We start from the raw sequence: 19,959 nt of genomic DNA, 5'->3' as shown, positions 1-19,959 counted from the left end.
GACCTCAAGTGTTGGAGTGGCCTCTGCACCTTCAGGGCGCTAGTTGGGGAAGGCCCGGTCCCCGCTGGGAGGAGTGGGAGCCCCTGGGTTATCTGGTCCCATGGGCGGGGACTAGGCTGGTTTCCTGGGGAAACCCTAATCTCGGTTCCTTTCCGATCCCGGCGCTTCCTTGGAGGCCTGGCCTGGGCGGGGCTCAGCTCCCAGGCTCCTGCAGGAGGTCCGAACTGGGCCAGCCAGGGTGGGACACTTTCTTTTTTTCTTTTCTTTTCTTTTTATTGATTGATTGATTGATTGATTGATACAGGGTCTTGCTCTGTTGCCCAGGCTGGAGTGCAGTGGTGTGATCGAGGCTCACTGTAGCCTTGAACTCCTGGGCTCAAGCCAACCTCCCACCTCTGCCTCCTGAGTACTTGAGACTACAGGCATGAGCCACTGTACCTGGCTTATTTTATTTTATTGTTTTTGAGATGGTGAGATGGAGTCTTACTCTGTTGCCCAGGCTGGAGTGCAGTGGCGTTATCTTGGCTCACTGCAACCTCTGCCTCCTGGGTTCAAGTGACTCTTCTGCCTCAGGATCCCAAGTAGCTGGGGCTACAGGTGTGCGCCACCACACCCAGCTAATTTTTGTATTTTTAGTAGAGACGGGGTTTCACCATATTGGCCAGATTGGTCTCTAACTCCTGACCTCATGATCTGCCCGCCTCAGCCTCCCAGAATGCTGGGATTACAGCAGGCATGAGCCACCGCGCCTGGATTTTTTTTTGTGTGTGTGTGAGACAGAGTCTCACTTTGTCACCCAGGCTGGAGTGCAGTGGTGAGATCTCAGCTCAATGCAACCTCCACCTCCTGGGTTCAAGTGATTCTTCTGCCTCAGCCTCCCGAGTAGCTGGGATTACAGGCGAGTGCCACCATGCCCGGCTTTTTTTTTTTTTTTTTTTTTTTTAGTAGAGAGGGGGTTTCACCATGTTGACCACGCTGGTCTTGAACTCCTGACCTCAAGTGATCCACCCACCTCGGCCTCCCAAAGTGCCAGGATTACAGGCGTGAGCCACTGCGCCCGGCCAATTTTTGTACTTTTTGTAGAGACCGGGGTCTCCCGATGTTGCGCAGGCTGGTCTAGAACTCCAGAGTTAAAACCATTCTCCCGGCTCCGCCTCCCAAAGTGCTGGGATAACAGGCCTGATCCACCGTGCCCGGCTGGGGGCGCCTTCTGTGCGTCTCGGGGCCGCCCCAGGCCAGAGGAGACCCTGGCCACTAGGATGTGGGCTCTAGTCCCGATGCTTCTCAGCTGCTGAGACCCTGGCGAGCCCATTCCCTCTCTAGGTGTCAGGTGACTTGTCTATAAAATGGGGCCACCTGCCTGCAGTGATGGTTGTGGGGTCCACCCCACAGCTTGGGAATCCGCGTGCAGGCAGCTAGGAGGGGGCCCACATGGACGGTGCGGGCGGCCCGGGGTCACCCCGACTTTTCCCGGGCTTCCTCGTTCCCGGGCTTCAGGTCTGGGCCTCAGTTTCCCTGCCCGTCCTCGACCCTCCCCACCTCGAAGCTCTGCGGGTAAGGAAGGACCCTGACTGGGGCGAAGGGGACGCCAGGGCGGGGTTTCTCTCGCGGGGGCGGGGCCTCCGGACCGGCCGGAGCCGGTTTGGCCACCGGAGACCCCCATCGGTCAGCCGCCAGGCCCCACGCGCTCGCGGTCTCCGCGCCCCGACGGCTGCGCCATGTGTATCTGCGGGACGGCGCACCCGGCGCTGGACGAGGGCCCCGTGCGCTGCCGGGCGGGTCCCCGAGGTGAGGGGACAGGTGCGGGGTGCGGGGTGCGGGGTCCCCAAGCGCGCACGGGAGCACGTGGCGCTTGGGCCGTTTGCCGCCCGCGGTGGGGGAGCAGCGGCTGCCGCGCGCCTAGCCTGGCCGTGCGCACCTGGGCATCCCTGCGCTGCGCAGGGGTCGTGCCGGCCGCTGGCTTCCTGGGTGGGGGGCGGCGCGGGGACCGCGGGGCCGCAGGCCCGGGCCGCGCGCGCGGAGTGGCGGGCGCGGGGCAGAAAGGTCCCGGGAAGGGGCGTGGCCGGGGCCTCCCAGCGGCTTCCCCGAGCTCCTGGAGCCCCAGTCCCATTCCCGGAGTCCGCCGCATCCAGCAGCGAAGACGTGCTCCAGTGCTGGGTCTCATGCGCGGCGGCGGCCAGTGGGGAATCTCTGGCGGGTGACTCGGGCGGTCTCTTCCCGGAGGTGACGTTCACCTGGGGTCTTTGGTGCCGAAAGAGACGGGCAGTTATTTTTTCAGATTTCACTTTGTATTTGGGGCATTCTCTGAGCGGTACAGTCAAGTGTCAAAACTGCCCCTCCCGCTGGTCTCTGTCCTCTCTGGCACCTTTCCCCTCGTACGAATTCCGTGGGTTTGTTTTCACTACATGGTGTGTGCCTGGCTCTCCATGTTTCGCCTATACCCTCTGCTTTTTTCCTTCTTTTCTTTCTTTATTTTCCCTTTCCTTTACTTCTTTTCTGAGATGGAGGAGTGTCACCCAGGCCCGGAGTGCAGTGGCGCGATCTCAGTTCACTGCAACCTCCACCTCCCGAGTTCAAGCGATTCTCCTGCCTCAGCCTCCCAAGTAGCCAGGATTACAGGGTCGCACCACCACGCCGCTAATTTTTGTATTTTTAGTAGAGATGGGGTTTCACCATGTTGGCCAGGATGGTCTCGAACTCCTGACCTCAAGTGATCTGCCTGTCTCGGCCACCCTAAGTGCTGGGATTACAGTGTGAGCCACCATGCTTGGCCCTCTCTGCTTTTTTCTTCTTCCGTTTGAGAACGTTCGATAAGGGCATTTACCTTTTTGTTATTTATTTTATTTCTTTTTTTTTTTTTTTTTTGAGACGGAGTCTCATTCTGTCCCCCAGGATGGAGTGCAGTGGCCAGATCTCGGCTTACTGCAAGCTCCGCCTCCCGGGTTTATGCCATTCTACTGCCTCAGCCTCCCGAGTAGCTGGGACTACAGGCGCCCGCCACCTAGCCTGGCTAGTTTTTTGTATTTTTAGTAGAGACGGGGTTTCACCGTGTTAGCCAGGATGGTCTCGATCTCCTGACCTCGTGATCCACCCGTCTCGGCCTCCCAAAGTGCTGGGATTACAGACTTGAGCCACCATGTCTGGCCTTGTTATTTATTTCTTACAGAGATAGGGTCTCACTGTATTGCCCAGGCTGGTCTTGAATTCCTGGGCTCAGCCTTCCAAAGTGCTGGGGTCACAGGTGTAAGCCACTGCTCCTGGCTGAGGAGGGCAGTGAAAGCCAGGTTCCACCACCCTCTTCTGCTCCAACACCTTCTGTGGCTCCCTATTGCCCTGGAGATAAAGCCAGGCAGCATCCCTCTGCCTGGCGTTCTCATGCCTTTAGAGCTAAGTGTAGATGGAAAAGCTGTGTGACTGTTGAGAAATGACTTCTTCTCTCTATGCCTCAGTTTCCTCACCCAGGTAGGAAGGGCAGAGAGACACCTGGACAGGGCTATTAGCAGTCCTGAGGGGTTAGGGCAGGGAAGGGGCCTGGTGGGCTGCATGGAGGAAGGGGCTGCAGGACTGTAGCTTGAAGGACAAGAGGCAGTTTGCTTTCTGGAGGGACAGGAAAAGCGTGTTCTGAGCAGCACAGAGTGCCGAGGCCAAGGTCTGGCCTTTGCTGATGTGGCCAGTAGCCCAGGGAGGGACAGTGCCCTCCCCGCAGTCTCGAAATGAGCCCCAGGCATCTGCCCTCTCCCACCTCTGCCTCAGTTTCCCCATCTGGGAACAGGAACTCTGAAGAGGGAGGAGGTGGACAGACTTTCCCCGGGACCAGCCCCACCCCACTGTTCACTCCGACTCTGCCCAGCAGACCTCCTTGAGGCCCGCCGCCCGCTGGCCCACGAGTGCCTGGGTGAGGCCCTGCGTGTCATGCGTCAGATCATCTCCAAGTACCCGCTGCTGAACACCGTGGAGACGCTCACGGCAGCCGGCACCCTCATTGCCAAGGTCAAAGGTCAGCCTGCTGGAACAGGGCTTCGAGGGCTCTCTTCCTGGAAGGGCATCCTGGAGGAGGGCATGTTTGAAGTGGGTTTTGAAGGATGCATAGGAGTTTGACAGGCACAACAGCTCCCTGCTGTTCCCACTGGGTTGAGGGCTCTGGTCAGTTCTTGCAGGGATGGTCACCTCCCAGAGTGGGCCCACCTCCTTGCCCTTATCTCTGCTTCCCAGCCTTCCATTACGAGAGCAACAATGATCTGGAGAAACAAGAGTTTGAGAAGGCCCTAGAGACGATTGCTGTGGCCTTCAGTAGCACGTGAGTGCGGGAGCCTGTGGGTCAGAGCAAGGGAGCGTGGGGGGCCCGGGTGTCTCTCGATGGTGACCCCGCTGGTCCTGCAGAGTGTCCGAGTTCCTCATGGGTGAAGTGGACAGCAGCACCCTCCTAGCAGTGCCTCCTGGGGACTCGAGCCAGGTGAGTGGAGTGGGCCGGGGCCACCTGTGTCCAGCTTCTGGAGGCCAGCCGGGTTCAGGTCTGCAGGGCCCAGCCAGTCACCCTGCTGCCCCTGTGTGCCTCGGTTTCCCTCTGTGTCCGGGGGGCAGCAACCGTTCCCTGAAAGGTGGGCACTGCGCAGGGCCCCGCATGGTGCTGGTCTCACCTGCGTCTCCATCCTACAGTCCATGGAAAGCCTGTACGGACCGGGCAGTGAGGGTACCCCTCCCGGCCTTGACGACTGTGATGCCGGTAAGCCCTCACACAGCACAGGCAGGCATTTGAGGGGTGAGCCATTGCCGGGGTCGGGCCAGGCTGAGCAGGCCTGCGTTCCCTGCAGGTTGCCTGCCCGCCGAGGAGGTGGACGTGCTGCTGCAGCGCTGTGAGGGGGGCGTGGATGCCGCGCTCCTGTATGCCAAGAACATGGCCAAGTACATGAAGGACCTCATCAGCTATCTGGAGAAGCGGACGACGCTGGGTGAGAGCTGGGGTCCCTGCAGGGTGGGTCTGGAGGAAGGCCTTGTCCCAGCATCTCACACCCCTCCCCGGCCCGCAGAGATGGAGTTTGCCAAGGGACTGCAGAAGATCTGTCACAACTGCCGACAGAGCGTCATGCAAGAGGTGGGGGCCCCGCGGGCACGGGGCGGGGGTCCCTGGGCCCGGGTGTGAGTCTCAGCCCCATTTCAAGGACCCAGGGACCAAGAGCAGGGCTTCCCCTCTACATTAACGGGGGTGGCTGCAGGGACAGGGAGGTGGTGGCTGGGGGTGCTGGGGCCGCCCTGCCTCCATCCCTCTCCACCCAGTGACCCCGTGCCCCACCCACAGCCCCACATGCCACTCCTGTCCATCTACTCGCTGGCCCTGGAGCAGGACCTGGAGTTCGGCCACGGCATGGTGCAGGCGGTGGGCACCTTGCAGACCCAGACCTTCATGCAGGTGCGTGGTGCCTGGATGGGCGGGCTGGGCCGGGGCGTCACCAGGGTACCCACTCACAGCCCGTCTCGCCCCAGCCCCTGACCCTGCGGCGGCTTGAACACGAGAAGCGCAGGAAGGAGATCAAGGAGGCCTGGCACCGCGCCCAGAGGAAGCTGGTGAGGCGGGCGAGAGGGGGCGGACGGGGGCGGGCAGCGGGTCTCGGCGCAGGCGCAGTCCCAACCCCAGCCCCATAGCGGGGACCCTGCGGTGAGCGCTGCACAAACCCCGGCCTCCTGCGCATGCGCGGCCTTGCAGGTTGAGCCCCAAACCGGGTTGGAGATGCTCCAGCCCCACCGCCCCCAGCTCTGCCTGGAAGGACCGGCGCTCACTGCTGTCCCTGCAGAAATGGGGAGAAGCCGTGCCTACCTCAGTTGTAAACAGCAGGTCTCCGGGTTGGAGGGAGACTCATGGTCTCTCAGAACTGGAGAAGCTCCATGCTCCTGCCTGTACTTTTTTTTATTTTTATTTTTTAGCGGAGCCTCGCTCTGTCGCCCAGGCTGCAGGCTGGAGTGCAGTGGCACCATCTCGGCTTTCGCTGCAACCTCCATCTCCCTGGTTCAAACAATTCTCCTGTCTCAGCCTCCCGAGTAGCTGGGATTACAGAAGCACAGCACCACACCTGGCTAATTTTTGTATTTTTAGTAGAGACGGGGTTTCATCATAGTGGTCAGGCTGGTCTCGAACTACTGACGTCAGTTGATCCACCCGCGTCGGCCTCCCAAAGTGCCGGGATTACAGACTTGAGTCACCCCACTCGGCTTCCTGCCTGTATTCTCTTCCCACTTCGCTTTTGGGTTATTTCAAAGACACCAGTGCCTTTTTGTTTCTTTCCTTCTTTGTTTTGAGATAGGGTCTCGCTCGGTCACCCAGGCTGGACTGCAGTGACGCAATCATACCTCACTGCAGACTTGACTTCTTGGGCTCCAATGATCCTCCCACCTCAGCCTCCTAAGTTCCTGGGTCTATAGGCAGCGGCCATCACACCCAGTTCATTTTTTTGCATTTTTTGTATGCTATGTTGCCCAGTTTTTGTTTGCTTTTTAGCCGTGTTAACAGGGTCTGCGGTGAGACGCAGCCTCCTAGCTCCTTCCAGCACATACCAGCAAACACGGATCTGCCCTCTTTTGTACACGCGAGGACAGCTTACCTCATGCCCTGTTCTGCCTCTGGTTTTTATCCTCACCTCCGTATAGAGAGGCTCACCCCATATCAGTCAGCATGAAGCAGCTGGAACCCCTTTTTTTGGCTGTGCAGGGCTCAGCTGGGGAGATTGAGTAGGTTATTCCATGGACGTTTTGGGAGTGGCTGAGCTGTTGCTGTTACACACACCATTGCTATGACAAGCTTGTGCCCCTGTCTCAAGGATGCCTGAGGGTTTATCTGGGATCAGTGCCCAAAATAGAACTGCTGGGTCAAGGGCCGTGCGTGTATGAGCTGCCCTCTCAGGCCACAGCAGTGCTTTTCCTCTTCCATGAACCCTCAGTGCTTATCCTTTGCTTACTTGGCATTGGACAGTGGCTTCTTATTGATTTGTCAGAGCTTTTTACATACTAGAGAACTTAGGCCTTAATCATGTGAGTTTTAGACTCCCCCGATTACCCTCCCACAATTTACTATTTGACTTTTGATTTTTACTTGTGGCCTATTTTGCCAGGTAGAAACCTGTGATTGTTAGTAGCAGGAATTTTTTTTTTTTTTTTTTTTTTTTTGAGACAGTCTCACTCTGTCACCCAGGCTAGAGTGCAGTGGCTCGATCTCGGCTCACTGCAACCTCCATCTCCTGGGCTCAAGCGATTCTTCTGCCTCAGCCTCCCAAGTACCTGGGATTACAGGCGTCTGCCACCACGCCTGGCGTGTTTTTAGTAGAGATGGGGTTTCGCTACCTTGGCCAGGCTGGTCTTGAACTCCTGACCTCGGGAGTTCTGCCCACCTCGGCCTTCCAAAGTGCTGGAATTATAGGTGTAAGGCATCGTGCTCGGCTAATTTTTATATTTTTGGTAGAGACGGGGTTTCATCATGTTGGCCAGGCTGGTCTCGAGTGGGTAGGACCACAGGTGTGCGCCACCACGTCTGGCTAAATTTTTTTATTTTTTTGTAGAGATGGGGGTCTCACTATGTTGGCCAGGCTGGTCTCGAACTCCTGGCCTCAAGCGATCCTCCTGCCTCGGCCTCCCAAAGCAGTGGCATTACAGGTGTGAGCCATAGCACCTGGCCTTCTCCTAGTAATTGGATGAGTCCGTTTGTTTATATGTGAATCTGGTGGTGCAGGTTGTGAGGTGTGGCCCCCAAGCCCACAGGTTTTTGACTAAGTACTCTTCCTGTGGGCGCCTGGCTTCCTGCCTGGGCGGCTTCTCTGTTCTCATCTGTGAGGAGGGAAGTGAAAGCAACAGAGCTTGGAGACGCTGGCCTGTTCCCGTGGGGGTTGGTGTCAGCGCCTGCAGAGCTGCCATTTGAGCCTCTGTTCAGAGCTTAGCTGTGCCTCAGCTTCCCAGGCTGCAGAGTGGGCACACAGGACACTCATTTCTCCGAGGGTCCTGTTGCGGGTGCCTCCTCCCGTTCTTTTTTTTTTGAGCTGGAATCTCTGTTGCCCAGGCTGGAGCGCAGTGGTGCAATCTCGGCTCACTGCCACCCTTGCCTCCTGGGTTCAAGCTATTCGCCGTTCTTGTGCCTCAGCCTCCCGAGTAGCTGGGATTACAGGTGTGCACCACAACGCCCGGCTAATTTTTTATATTTTGGGTAGATATGGGGTTTCACTATGGCGGCCAGGCTGGTCTCAAACTCCGGACCTCAAGTGATCCGCCTGCCTCAGCCTCCCAAAGTGCTGGGATTACAGGTGTGAGCCACCGCGCCCGGCCACTCCTCCTGTTCTTCCATTGCCGATTGTGCAGGGCCCTCTGCGTGCCCAGCTGGGCCATGGGGTCTTGGTGAGAGAAATGGGGGTGGGGAGGAAGAGAGGAGCTGGGGAGACTGAGTCCCATCCGAGGATGGGGTTGAAACTGGCCTCCGGGCTCCCACACCCACAGCAAGAGGCGGAGTCTAACCTGCGCAAGGCCAAGCAGGGTTACACGCAGCGCTGTGAGGACCACGACAAGGCTCGCTTCCTCGTGGCCAAGGCAGAGGAGGAGCAGGCTGGCACCACTCTGGGAGCGGGCAGCACAGTCACCAAAACGCTGGACAAGCGGCGGCGGCTGGAGGAGGAGGCGAAGAACAAGGTGACGGAGGGTAGAGGCGGGGCTGGAGGGCCCTGGAGGAGGAGATCCAATGCTTGATGTGACATTTACCACTTCCAGTCCTTTGCTTTTGGTTTTGTGGGGTTTTTTTGTTTGTTGTTTTGAGACGGAGGCTCACTCTATTGCCCAGGCTGGAGTGCAGCGGCGTGATCTCAGCTCACTGCAAGCTCCGCTTCCCCGGTTCACGCCATTCTCCTGCCTCAGCCTCCCAAGTAGCTGGGACTACAGGTGCCCGCCATCATGCCCGGCTAATTGTTTTGTATTTTTAGTAGAGATGGGGTTTCACTCTGTTAGGATGGTCTCGATCTCCTTACCTCATGATCCGCCCATCTCGGCCTCCTAAAGTGCTGGGATTACAGGTGTGAGCCACTGTGCCCAGCTGGTTTGCTTTTTTGAGACAAAGTCTCGTTCTGTTGCCCAGGCTGGAGTGCAGTGGGGAGATCTCAGCTCACTGCAACATCCACCTCCCAGGTTCACACAATTTTCTGCCTCAGCCACCTGAGTAGCTGAGATTACAGGGACCTGCCACCAGGTCCGGCTTTTTTTTTTTTTTTTTTTTTTTTTTTTTTTGAGACGGAGTCTTGCTCTGTTGCCCAGGCTGGAGTGCAGTGGCATAATCTCGGCTCACTGCAAGCTCCGTCTCCCAGGTTCACACCATTCTCCTGCCTCAGCCTCCCAAGTAGCTGGGACTACAGGTGCCCGCCACCACGCCCGGCTAATTTGTTTTTGTATTTTTAGTAGAGATGGGGTTTCACCGTGTTAGCCAGGATGGTCTCAATCTCCTGACCTCGTGATCCGCCCGCCTCGGCCTCCCAAAGTGCTGGGATTACAGGCGTGAGCCACCGCACCTGGCCAAGAATTTTTTAAAAATTAAAAAAAAAAAAAAAAAAAAAAAAAAGAATTTTTTAAAAATTAGCTGGGGGCCGGGCACGGTGGCTCACGCCTGTAATCCCAGCACTTTGGGAGGCCGAGGCGGGTGGATCACGAGGTCAGGAGATTGAGACCATCCTGGCTAACACGGTGAAACCCCATCTCTACTAAAAATACAAAAAATTAGCCGGGCATAGTGGTGGGCGCCTGTAGTCCCAGCTACTTGGGAGGCTGAGGCAGGAGAATAGCGTGAACCCGGGAGGCGGAGCTTGCAGTGAGCCGAGATCGTGCCACTGCACTCCAGCCTGGGTGACAGAGTGAGACCCCGTCTCAAAAAATAAAAATTTTTTTATGGAGATGGGGTCTAAGGCTGGGCGTGGTGGCTCACACCTGAAAACCCAGCCCTTTGGGAGGCTGAGACGGGCAGATCATATGAGGTCAGGAGTTCGAGACCAGCCTGGCCAAAATGGCGAAACCCCATCTCTCTACTAAAATCACAAAAAATTAGCCGGGCATGGTGGGTGAGAGGGGGCATCGGTAATCCCAGTTATTCGGGAGGCTGAGGCAGGAGAATCGCTTGAACCCGGGAGGTGGAGGTTGCAGTGATCTGAGATCACGCCACTGCTCTTCAGCCTGGGCTACAGACCAAGATTTCGTCTCAAAAAAAAAAAAAAAAAAAAAGAGATGGTGGGGGGCAGGTCTCACCATGTTGTTCAGGCTGGTCTCGAACCCCTGGCCTCAAGCAAGTCTCCTACTGTGGCATCCGGAGGCGCTGGGGTGACAGGCTTGAGCCCGGCCTCCCTGAGGTTTCTGAGTCCTGCACCCCAGGCTGAGGCCTCCCTCTGTGTGCCCGGCCCCCACCGCAGGCGGAGGAAGCTATGGCCACCTACCGCACCTGCGTGGCGGACGCGAAGACGCAGAAGCAGGAGCTGGAGGATACCAAGGTGACAGCCCTGCGGCAAATCCAGGAGGTCATCCGGCAGAGCGACCAGACCATCAAGTCGGTGCGTGGGGTGCTCCGGCCGCCTGGGCGGCGATGGCGGACCGGGCCGCCTCCTCCTGACCCCGCCCTTCTCGGGTGCCGCCCGCAGGCCACCATCTCCTACTATCAGATGATGCATATGCAGACGGCGCCACTGCCCGTGCACTTCCAGATGCTGTGTGAGAGCAGCAAGCTGTACGACCCGGGCCAGCAGTACGCCTCGCACGTGCGCCAGCTGCAGCGGGACCAGGAGCCCGATGTGCACTACGACTTCGAGCCCCACGTGTCTGCCAACGCTTGGTAAGGCCACCCAGCTGCCCGGTCCCCGGCGCACAGGGCCCTGCCTGGGAGCCGGGCTTCCCTCCATCGGGGGCGTGAAGATGAAGCTGCTTTGCCCCCCATCACCGCCCCTCCTCCGGGTTTATTTCACCAGGTCCCCCGTCCTGCGTGCCCGGAAGAGCAGCTTCAACGTGAGTGATGTGGCGGGGCCGGAGGCTGCCGGCAGCCCCCCAGAGGAAGGCATTGAGGGCGCACCTGCCAAGGAGCGCCGGGGTGAGTGTCCGGCCGGGCCCCAGGGCGGATGCTGGCTCCCTGCGGTCCACCCTGGCCCTTCACCAGGGACACCTCTTTCTCCAGCCGGGCGAGGACACCAGGTTCACAAGTCATGGCCGCTCTCGATCTCAGACTCGGACAGTGGGCTGGACACCGGCCCTGGCACAGGTGACGGAGGCTCTCTGGCGGGCTGGGGGGTGGAGCTGCTGCCTCTCCTGGGCCTCAGGGCTTCACGCACCACGGGTGATGGAGGGCACCCCCCCTGGCTCGGGGAGTCTGAATGGCCCTGATTCCCGCCCAGGGGACTTTAAGAAGTTCGAGCGGACATCATCCAGTGGCACCATGTCGTCCACGGAGGAGCTGGTGGACCCGGAGGGTGGAGCTGGGGCTTCAGCCTTTGAGCAGGGTGAGGGTCCCCTGACGGGGCTGGAGAGAGAGGGGGGTTGGACACAGTCCAGGGACCTGGCCCTGACCTGCCTTGGTGACACCGGCCGCCTGTGCTGCCCGCAGCTGACCTCAACGGCATGACCCCTGAGTTGCCGGTGGCTGTGCCCAGTGGGCCGTTCCGCCACGAGGGGCTGTCCAAGGCGGCCCGTACTCACCGGCTCCGGAAGCTCCGTACACCCGCCAAGTGCCGCGAGTGCAACAGCTACGTCTACTTCCAGGGTGCTGAGTGCGAGGAGGTGAGTGGGACGCCCCGACGGACAGCTGGGAGCCTTTGGGGTGCCCTCGGGAAGGTCTGGCCCGGAGCAGGGAGCAGTCGGGCGCCTTTGGAAGGAGGTGAATGGAGGGGTGGGGTGGGCCCTTTTAGGTTTGGGGGGCAGTGTTGGCTCTGAGGCAGCGAGGCCTGCAGGGGGTAGACCTGGAGTGTGAAGAGCCCTGGGGCTGTGGCCAGAAGACCTGGAGGGCAAAGGCCTTGGAGCTGTGGCCAGGAAACCAAGGGGCGGGAAGGAGAGGAGGCTGGAGCGGCAGGCAGGCGGGATCACCCCTGGGGTGGAAGCCAGGAGCCACTGTCCAGCTTGTGTTTACAGAAGCTGCCGTGTGGGGGACTGTGAGCGGCCCCGGGGAGGTGGGGTGGAGCCGCTGGGGGCTGCACTGGGCTGGGCGTCCCGGGGCTTGGCTCACTCACTCTGGCCGCCCCCAGTGCTGCCTGGCCTGCCACAAGAAATGTCTGGAGACGCTGGCCATACAGTGCGGGCACAAGAAGCTGCAGGGCCGCCTACAGCTGTTCGGCCAGGACTTCAGCCAGGCGGCCCGCAGCGCCCCCGACGGCGTGCCCTTCATTGTCAAGAAGTGCGTCTGCGAGATCGAGCGGCGGGCGCTGCGCACCAAGGTAAGGTGGGGGGGTGGAGGCGGCTCCCAGTGGGGAGGCGGGCGTGGGCCGAGGCTGACAGGCCTCCCCACCTCTGGGCTCCCGCAGGGCATCTACCGGGTCAATGGGGTAAAGACGCGCGTGGAGAAGCTGTGCCAGGCCTTCGAGAACGGCAAGGAGCTGGTCGAGCTGTCGCAGGCCTCGCCCCACGACATCAGCAACGTTCTCAAGCTCTACCTGCGCCAGGTGAGACCCACCGGAGGTGGCCAAGCGGAGCCTGGAAGGGGCGTAGCCAGGCAGGAGGAGGTGGGGTGGGGGTGCTGGAGCTGGAACAGGACTGAGCTGGAGCAGGACTGGCGCAACGCGGGGCTTGGTGGGCGGGACAGGGTGGGCGGGACAGTGCCTGGCGGGGCACTGCTGAGGCTGGGGTCGTGGTCATGGTAGGAGCTGGACGGGGCAGTTCTGTGTCGGGGCACGGACAGGGACAGGAGGGGCCAGGTGGGGGCTGGGTCAGCACGTGGCAGGGGTGTGCCCACAGCAGAAGCACACCTGACGCTGTGTTGGGGCGGGGCCGGGGCTCGGTGGGGCGTGGCCAGAGCAGAATGGGCGTGTCCAGTGCTTGGCAGGGACCCGTATGAGGCTAGGGGAGGGGCTGAGGCTAGACAAGTGCAGGGCTGGGGGTGGGGCCTGGGCTTGGTGGGGTGAGGCTGGGGCAGGGTGAGTGTGACTAGGGCTTGGCAGGGGCGGGGCTGGGGCTAGGGGCGTGGTCATGGCCGGGGAAGGGCGGGGCTGGGGTTAGGGGCGTGGTCGTGTCTGGGGAAGGGCGGAGCTGGGCTGGGATGGGAGTGGGACCAGCACTTTTCAGGTGGTGGGGAAGGGGTCAGACTGCTGAGTAGAGCCTGAGCTTTTTGGGGTACCTGCAGGGCGGGGTGGGCGTGGCCAGAGCGAGAAAGGGGACTGAGGCTGCTCTGGGTAGAACCCGAGCTCGGTGGGGCGTGACCAGTGCTTGGTGGGGGTGGGGCTGAGGCTGCGCACGTGGTAGGCACGCGTGGGGGCTGGGCCAGGCCCACCAACACCTGCTGACCCTTGACACCGCACAGCTTCCCGAGCCGCTCATTTCCTTCCGCCTCTACCACGAGCTCGTGGGGCTGGCGAAGGACAGCCTGAAGGCAGAGGCCGAGGCCAAGGCGGCGTCCCGGGGTCGTCAGGACGGCTCGGAGAGCGAGGCAGTGATGGTGGCCATGGCAGGTCGGCTGCGGGAGCTCCTGCGGGACCTGCCGCTCGAGAACCGGGCCTCGCTGCAGTACCTGCTGCGGCACCTACGCAGGTGAGGCCCGGCATATGGGGTGGAGGGCTCGGGGTCCCGGGAGCCGCTCAGCACCTGGCCCTGCCCGCCCCGCAGGATCGTGGAGGTGGAGCAGGACAACAAGATGACCCCTGGGAACCTGGGCATCGTGTTCGGGCCCACGCTGCTTCGGCCACGGCCCACCGAGGCCACCGTGTCCCTCTCCTCCCTGGTGGATTACCCCCACCAGGCCCGCGTCATCGAGACTCTCATCGTCCACTACGGGCTGGTCTTCGAGGAGGAGCCAGAGGAGACCCCCGGGGGCCAGGTGAGGGTGTGGGCCTGACCAGGGCTGTCCACTCGGGGCTTGGGGAGCAGGGGGCGCTGCTGGGGACAGTCGTTGTGGGATGAAGCCCAAGGAACCACAGGGAGATAATTTGGTTTGGACGGGGTACTTCGAGAGGCCTGTGTCTTTTTGTCTTTCATGCAAAGAACTGCGCGAAGTCTGCACTGAATCTGGCAGAGATGCAAAGGCTCTGCGGCGGCCCCTCCGCTCTCCCTTGGGGCTGGCATTGGGCCTCACCTTTCAGGCACCCTCCTTCCCCGTTTCCCACCCCGGTGCTGCCTGCAGCCACAAGCAGCACGCTAGCCCCTGTGTCCACAGCCACCCGAGCTGCCACTGCACTCTGCTGCGAGGTCAATCCCCTGCTTCAGAGTTTCCTGTCTAGGAGTTGTGGTTTCGCTTCTGTTGCCCAGGCTGGAGTGCAATGGGGCGATCTCAGCCCACCACAATCTCCGCTGCCCAGGTTCAAGCGATTCTCCTGCCTCAGTCTCCCGAGTAGCTGGGACTATAGGCGCCCGCCACCATGCCCGGCTAATTTTTGTATTTTTAACAGAGATGGGGTTTCACTTTTTTGGCCAGGCTGGTCTCGAATTCCTGACCTCAAGTGATCCACACCCCACCTTGGCCTCTTGAAGTGCTGGGATTACAGGTGTGAGCCACCGCGCCCGGCCTCTCGTATTTTTTCAATCCATCTTCTGTGGGCGTTTAGTGGGTGCAGTTTCCCGGGTTTGCTCTTGGCTGAGGACAGACCGCCTGGGGTGCGGTCTCAGGACAGTGGGGCCCACAGCTCTGACGGTGTCTGTGCTGGGTATGGCCTTTCCGTCCTGTGCTCTTGAAGCTCTCGGGAGAAACCACAGATGGGGACAGGAGCAGCCGTGGGTGGCAAGAGGAGCGGAATTTCAGAAATTCCCGTCCCGTGTTCCTTGTGGGAATGGCCAGTGTGGTCACAGCCTGGGCAGCAGCGGGTGTCAGTAGCTGTTAGGGGCTGTGTGGTGTGTTTGTTAATTTGTAACATGGAAAATGGAGCCCTGGCCCCTCCCTGACTTCCTTTCTGCCCTTGCAGGACGAGTCATCCAGCCAGCGAGCTGAGGTGGTCATCCAGGTGCCGTACCTGGAGGCGGGCGAGGGGGTGGTGTACCCCCTGCAGGAGGCTGCGGAGGACGGGTGCAGAGGTGAGTGAGTGGTTGCCCGAACAGCCCCAAGGGAGGCTGGCGTGTGCCACCCGTGGGCGCAGGTGCCATGACCTAGTTGTGCACACGTGGCAGGGTCCACGGCGCAGCACGTTCTGTGGATTTTGTCTGCCACGGAGACCACACCTGTGAGCTACTCGTTCATTTTCTTTTAACCAGCTGCAAACAGAGGCAAGGCAGTGCCTTTTGAGGCGCCTACCCCGCACTCAGAAACCGGTAACGTGAACGTGCGGCTGACGCTGTGTAAGGCTCCAGGTGCACCTGGCCAGGCTAAGTGCCTTTCCTGCAGCAGCCTCATTTTCTAGAGAAGGGCACGGGGCTGGGGGTTTGACTCAGGTGGGGCTGGCGCCACCTGTCAGAGGCAGCCAGCCCTGAGTGCCGCATCTAGTTACGGTACCTCTGTATTAGTCTGTTTTCACACTGCTGATCAACACCTGAGGCCAGACGCGGTGCCTCACGTCTGTAATCCCAGCACTTCGGGAGGCCGAGGCAGGTGGATCACTTGAGGTCAGGAGTTTGAGACCAGCCTGACCAACATGGTGAAACCCGGTTTCTACTAAAAATACAAAAATTAGCCGGGTGTGGTGACAGGTGCCTGGAATCCCAGCTACTCAGGAGGCTGAGGCAGGAGAATTGCTTGAACCGGGGAGGCGGAGGTTGCGGTGAGCCGAGATCGTGCCACTGCGTTCCAGCCTGGGCAACAGAGCGAGACTCTGGTCTCAAAAAGAGAGAAATACCTGAGGCTGGGCAATTTACAAAAGAAAGAGGTTTAGTGGAGTTACAGTTCATGTAGGTGGGAAGGCCTCACAACCGTGGCGGAAAACAAGGAGCGAGTCACGTCTTGCATGGGTGGTGGCAGGCAAAGGGAGAGCTTGTGTCGGGAAACTCTACTTTTTAGACCATCAGATCTTGTGAAAACCATTCACTATCACGAGAGCAGCCCAGAAAGACTCTCCTCCACGATTCAGCCATCTCCCGCCAGGTCCCTCCCACAACACGTGGGAATTAGGGGAGCTACAAGATGAGGTTTAGGTGGGGACACAGAGCCAGACTGTCAACACCCCTCTCTCCTTTCCTCCTCCATCTCTGTCTCTTCCCCATCTCTCTCCTCCTCCTCCTCACTCCCTGTCCTCTCTCTCTGTCCCTCCCCTTGTCTCTCTCATCTCTCCCCCATCTGTCTCTCCCCCATCTCTCTCTCCTCCATCTCTCTCCCGCCATCTCTCTCTCCCCCCCATCTCTCTCTCCCCCTCCATCTCTCTCTCCCCCCCCATCTCTCTCTCTCCCCCCTCCATCTCTCTCTCTCCCCCCCTCTCTCTCTCCCCCATCTCTCTCTCGCCCCATCTCTCTCTCCCCCCATCTCTCTCTCCCCCCTCCTCTCTCTCTCCCCCCTCTCTCTCTCTCCCCCTCCATCTCTCTCTCTCTCCCCCCATCTCTCTCTCTCCCCCCCCATCTCTCTCTCCCCCATCTCTCTCTCCCCCCCATCTCTCTCTCTCTCCATCCCATCTCTCTCTCTCCCCCCTCTCTCTCTCTCCCCCATCTCTCTCTCTCCCCCTCTCTCTCTCTCTCCCCCCTCATCTCTCTCTCTCCTCTCATCTCTCTCCCCCCATCCATCTGTCTCTCCTCCTCTCTCTCTCTCCATCTCTCTCTCCCCATCTCTCTCTCCCCTCTCTCTCTCCCCATCTCTCTCTCTCTCTCTCCTCTCTCCCCCCATCTCTCTCTCCCCCTCTCTCTCTCTCCCCTCCATCTCTCTCTCCCCCATCTCTCTCTCTCTCCACGTCTCTCTCTCCCCCGTCTCTCTCTCCCCTGTCTCTCTCTCCTCTGTCTCTCTCTCCTCCGTCTCTCCCCATCTGTCTCTCCTCCATCTCTCTCCCCGTCTCTCCCCGTCTGTCTCTTCATCTCTGTCTCTCCCCGTCTGTCTTTCCCCACCTCTCCTCCATCTGTCTCTCCTCCATCTCCCTCCCCATCTCTCTGTCTCTCTCCCCACCTGTCCTCTGTCTCTTCTGCATCTGTCTCTCCCCATCTCTGCCTCTCCTCCATCTCTGTCTCCCTGTCTCAGAATCCCGAGTTGTGTCCAACGACTCGGACTCGGACCTAGAGGAGGCCTCCGAGCTGCTGTCGTCATCGGAGGCCAGTGCCCTGCGCCGCCTCAGCCTCCTGGAGCAGCAGCAGAGTGAGGCCAGCCTGGAGGAGGCTTCTGGCAGCCACAGCGGCAGCGAGGAGCGGCTGGAGGCCACCGCCCGGGAGGACGGGGACGAGGACGACCCGGCCCGGCAGCTCTCAGGATTCAACACAAACCAGTCCAACAACGTGCTGCAGGCCCCACTGCCCACCATGAGGCTCCGTGGCGGGCGGATCGCGCTGGGCTCCTGCAGGGAGAGGCGGCCTGAGTTCGTGTGAGCTGGGGCGGGGCCGGGACCACAGGTGGCTTCTCTCTCGCCTGCTCCTGTCCCTCCAGGGGGGCTCTATGCGCCGTCCTGGGGTCCCGTCCTGGAGTCGCTGCTGAGAGCACCTGGACTTGGTTGTCCTGGCAGCACGCGCCGCCTCCCGGAAGCTTCCAGGAGCACAAGGGCCGCGGGGTGTGCCCTGCGATCTCCCCCGCGCCCCGGCCCAGCTGAGCTGAGAACACTGCTGTCTAGTGAAGTCGCGGTGGCCGTGCTGGTGCCCACAGGGCTGTGTGGATGGAGGGAGCTGACCGCATGCCCCGGTCATCACAGGGACGGCAGGCCCTGCCCCGCCTCTCACAGGTCTGTTGCAGGGACTCCGGAAACCATTCTGGGAGCTGTGGATGGGGGCGGAGGCTGGGGTCTGGTGCGGCGTCCAGGGTGCAGTACGGCAGGGCCTCAATACTGGCCCTAGACTCCCTTTTCCAGAACACCAGGTGTGGCCACCTGGGGCTTAGGTACACAGTGGGGCCTCTCGGAAGCCACCGTGTAGCTTTTCACAGGCACGTGTATTTTGCTGAAATAAAGGTTTTAATCGGGTGTTTTCTGTGGCAGCTGCCAGCCTGGAAGGGGCCAGGGAGGGGACGTAGCCCCGCAGCGTGGCCCTGGGCCGCCTCCCAGGGGAGATGTGAGGAAGGGAAACCCCCTGCCACCGGGCCCCGCGAGGTGGGAGCCCAGGTGGTCTTCACGACAGGCTGTGCCGACACTCAGGCATCGAATGACCATGTCGTGTCCACCTGCAGCCCAGGGCAGTCCAGGAGAACGTTCCAGATGACGGACGTGTTCTTGAGCTCTGAGGTTCCACACGCCAGCCCCACGTGGCCACCAAGCACTGGAAACGTGGCCCATACGCCCGTGGAACTGCGTTTTGTTTGAGACAGGGTGTAACCCCGCGGCCCAAGCTGGAGTATGGTAGCACAATCGTAGCTCACTGCAGCCTTGACTTCCTGGCCTCAAATGATCCTCCCACCTCAGCCTCCCAAAGTGTTGGGATTACAGGTGTGAGCCACTGTGCCCAGGTAATCTTTTAAGTTTCTTGCAGAGGGGAGGGGTTTCTCTGTGTTGCCCAGGTTGGTCTTTTAACTCCCGAGCTCAAGCGATCCTCCTATTTGAGCCTCACTGCAACCTCCACCTCCTGGGTTCAAGAGATTCTCCTGCCTCAGCTCCCAAGTAGTTGGGATTACAGGCATGAGCCACCACGCCCAGGTAATTTTTGTATTTTCAGTAGAGACAGGGTTTTGCCATGTTGGCCAGGCTGGTCTCGAACACCTGACCTCCAGTGATCTGCCCACCTCGGCCTCCAAAGTGCTGGGATTACAGGCGTGAGCTACCGCACCCGGCCTCCAGAATGTTCTCATCTTCCCAAACTATGACTGTGCACATGACACACGCTGTCCCCATCCCCGTCCCCAGCCCCGGGCACCCCTATCCTGCTTCCAGGCTCTGACGACTCTAGCGACCTCCTAGGAGTGAAATCAGTGTTTGTCCTTTTGTGTCTGGCTTGCTTTGGCCGAAACGATTTTGAAAAAAGCACATTTGGAGAGAAGGGGAAGCACCGTCCCTGTCACACACCATCAGACTTAACCTAAAGATCCCTGCGGGGCTGCACTGCGCCATCCCCAGCCTGGGCGTCGGGAGCCCTGCAGACCACCCATCACACAAGGGTGAATTACATCCTCATAAAGCTCTTGTGAAATAAACACAGGCAGCTGGGTTAAACTTGGGCAGGCGAGGCCTTCTGAAATCAGACAAAAGGGGGAAGTAGAGCCAGATCCCAAACGTCTATACAAGGAACTGGCCACAAACCACAGCTGCACACACCAGAGAACTCCACACCCTCAAGGGAAGGGAGGGAGACACGCTCACGCCTGATCCAGGAGCACAAGTGGGAGGGCGGGGTGAGGGCCTGGGGAGGCGCTGACCTCCGAAGCCAGGGCCAGAGAATGCCAGCAGGAGGGACCGCCTGCCAAGCCGACCTCGTGTGCTTGGGGAGACGCAAGGCCACCTGCTAAATACCTTTTCAGTAGGCCTGGTTTTCATATCAAGTAAATTTATTTGCTCAAAACATCTTTAACGTTTGAAAACACCCAACCTCCTCCAACAACCGAAAACTCCAGAGCTGGAATCTCACACCCTGGTGGCTCGAGGGTGTGCACAGCCGTGAATGGAGTAAGGAGCCGAGGCTGGGCGGGGGCCACCACGCTTCAGGGCCCCCGAGGAAAGGAAGACAAGGGGTAGAAGGCTGAGAGCCCGGGAGGAAGCAGTGGCTGGTGGGAGACCGGGACCGCAAACCCCCAACAGAGGGGGC

General features: G+C 60.0%; 2 protein-coding genes across 16 annotated transcripts in view; one reads left to right on the top strand and one right to left on the bottom strand.

The window, feature by feature from the left end:
• The window catches only part of TMEM259 (transmembrane protein 259), a 202,452-nt gene that overhangs the window by 58,850 nt on the left and 123,643 nt on the right, over positions 1-19,959 (bottom strand). The gene's annotated exons all lie outside the window — the stretch shown is intronic.
• Positions 1-19,959, top strand: part of ARHGAP45 (Rho GTPase activating protein 45) — a 44,317-nt gene that overhangs the window by 3,602 nt on the left and 20,756 nt on the right. For 2 of the 15 annotated variants that reach the window (XM_050771049.1, XM_050771050.1), the window contains exons 3-23: positions 3,854-3,997; positions 4,213-4,297; positions 4,381-4,453; positions 4,657-4,723; positions 4,812-4,949; positions 5,028-5,092; positions 5,297-5,407; positions 5,482-5,562; positions 8,470-8,658; positions 10,413-10,550; positions 10,638-10,828; positions 10,962-11,080; positions 11,165-11,248; positions 11,382-11,486; positions 11,591-11,763; positions 12,225-12,413; positions 12,501-12,638; positions 13,493-13,719; positions 13,795-14,005; positions 15,084-15,192; positions 17,267-18,191. In XM_050771049.1, the coding sequence (XP_050627006.1) occupies positions 3,854-3,997; positions 4,213-4,297; positions 4,381-4,453; positions 4,657-4,723; positions 4,812-4,949; positions 5,028-5,092; positions 5,297-5,407; positions 5,482-5,562; positions 8,470-8,658; positions 10,413-10,550; positions 10,638-10,828; positions 10,962-11,080; positions 11,165-11,248; positions 11,382-11,486; positions 11,591-11,763; positions 12,225-12,413; positions 12,501-12,638; positions 13,493-13,719; positions 13,795-14,005; positions 15,084-15,192; positions 17,267-17,607 (2,978 nt within the window). In that variant the 3' untranslated portion in view covers positions 17,608-18,191. The other 13 variants (XM_050771053.1, XM_050771059.1, XM_050771062.1 and 10 more) reach the window with 11 other exon arrangements.

This window comes from Macaca thibetana, chromosome 19 (genome assembly GCF_024542745.1).
Source record: "Macaca thibetana thibetana isolate TM-01 chromosome 19, ASM2454274v1, whole genome shotgun sequence".
Taxonomy (NCBI): Eukaryota; Metazoa; Chordata; class Mammalia; order Primates; family Cercopithecidae; genus Macaca; species Macaca thibetana.
This window is presented reverse-complemented; position numbering and strand designations above follow the sequence as displayed.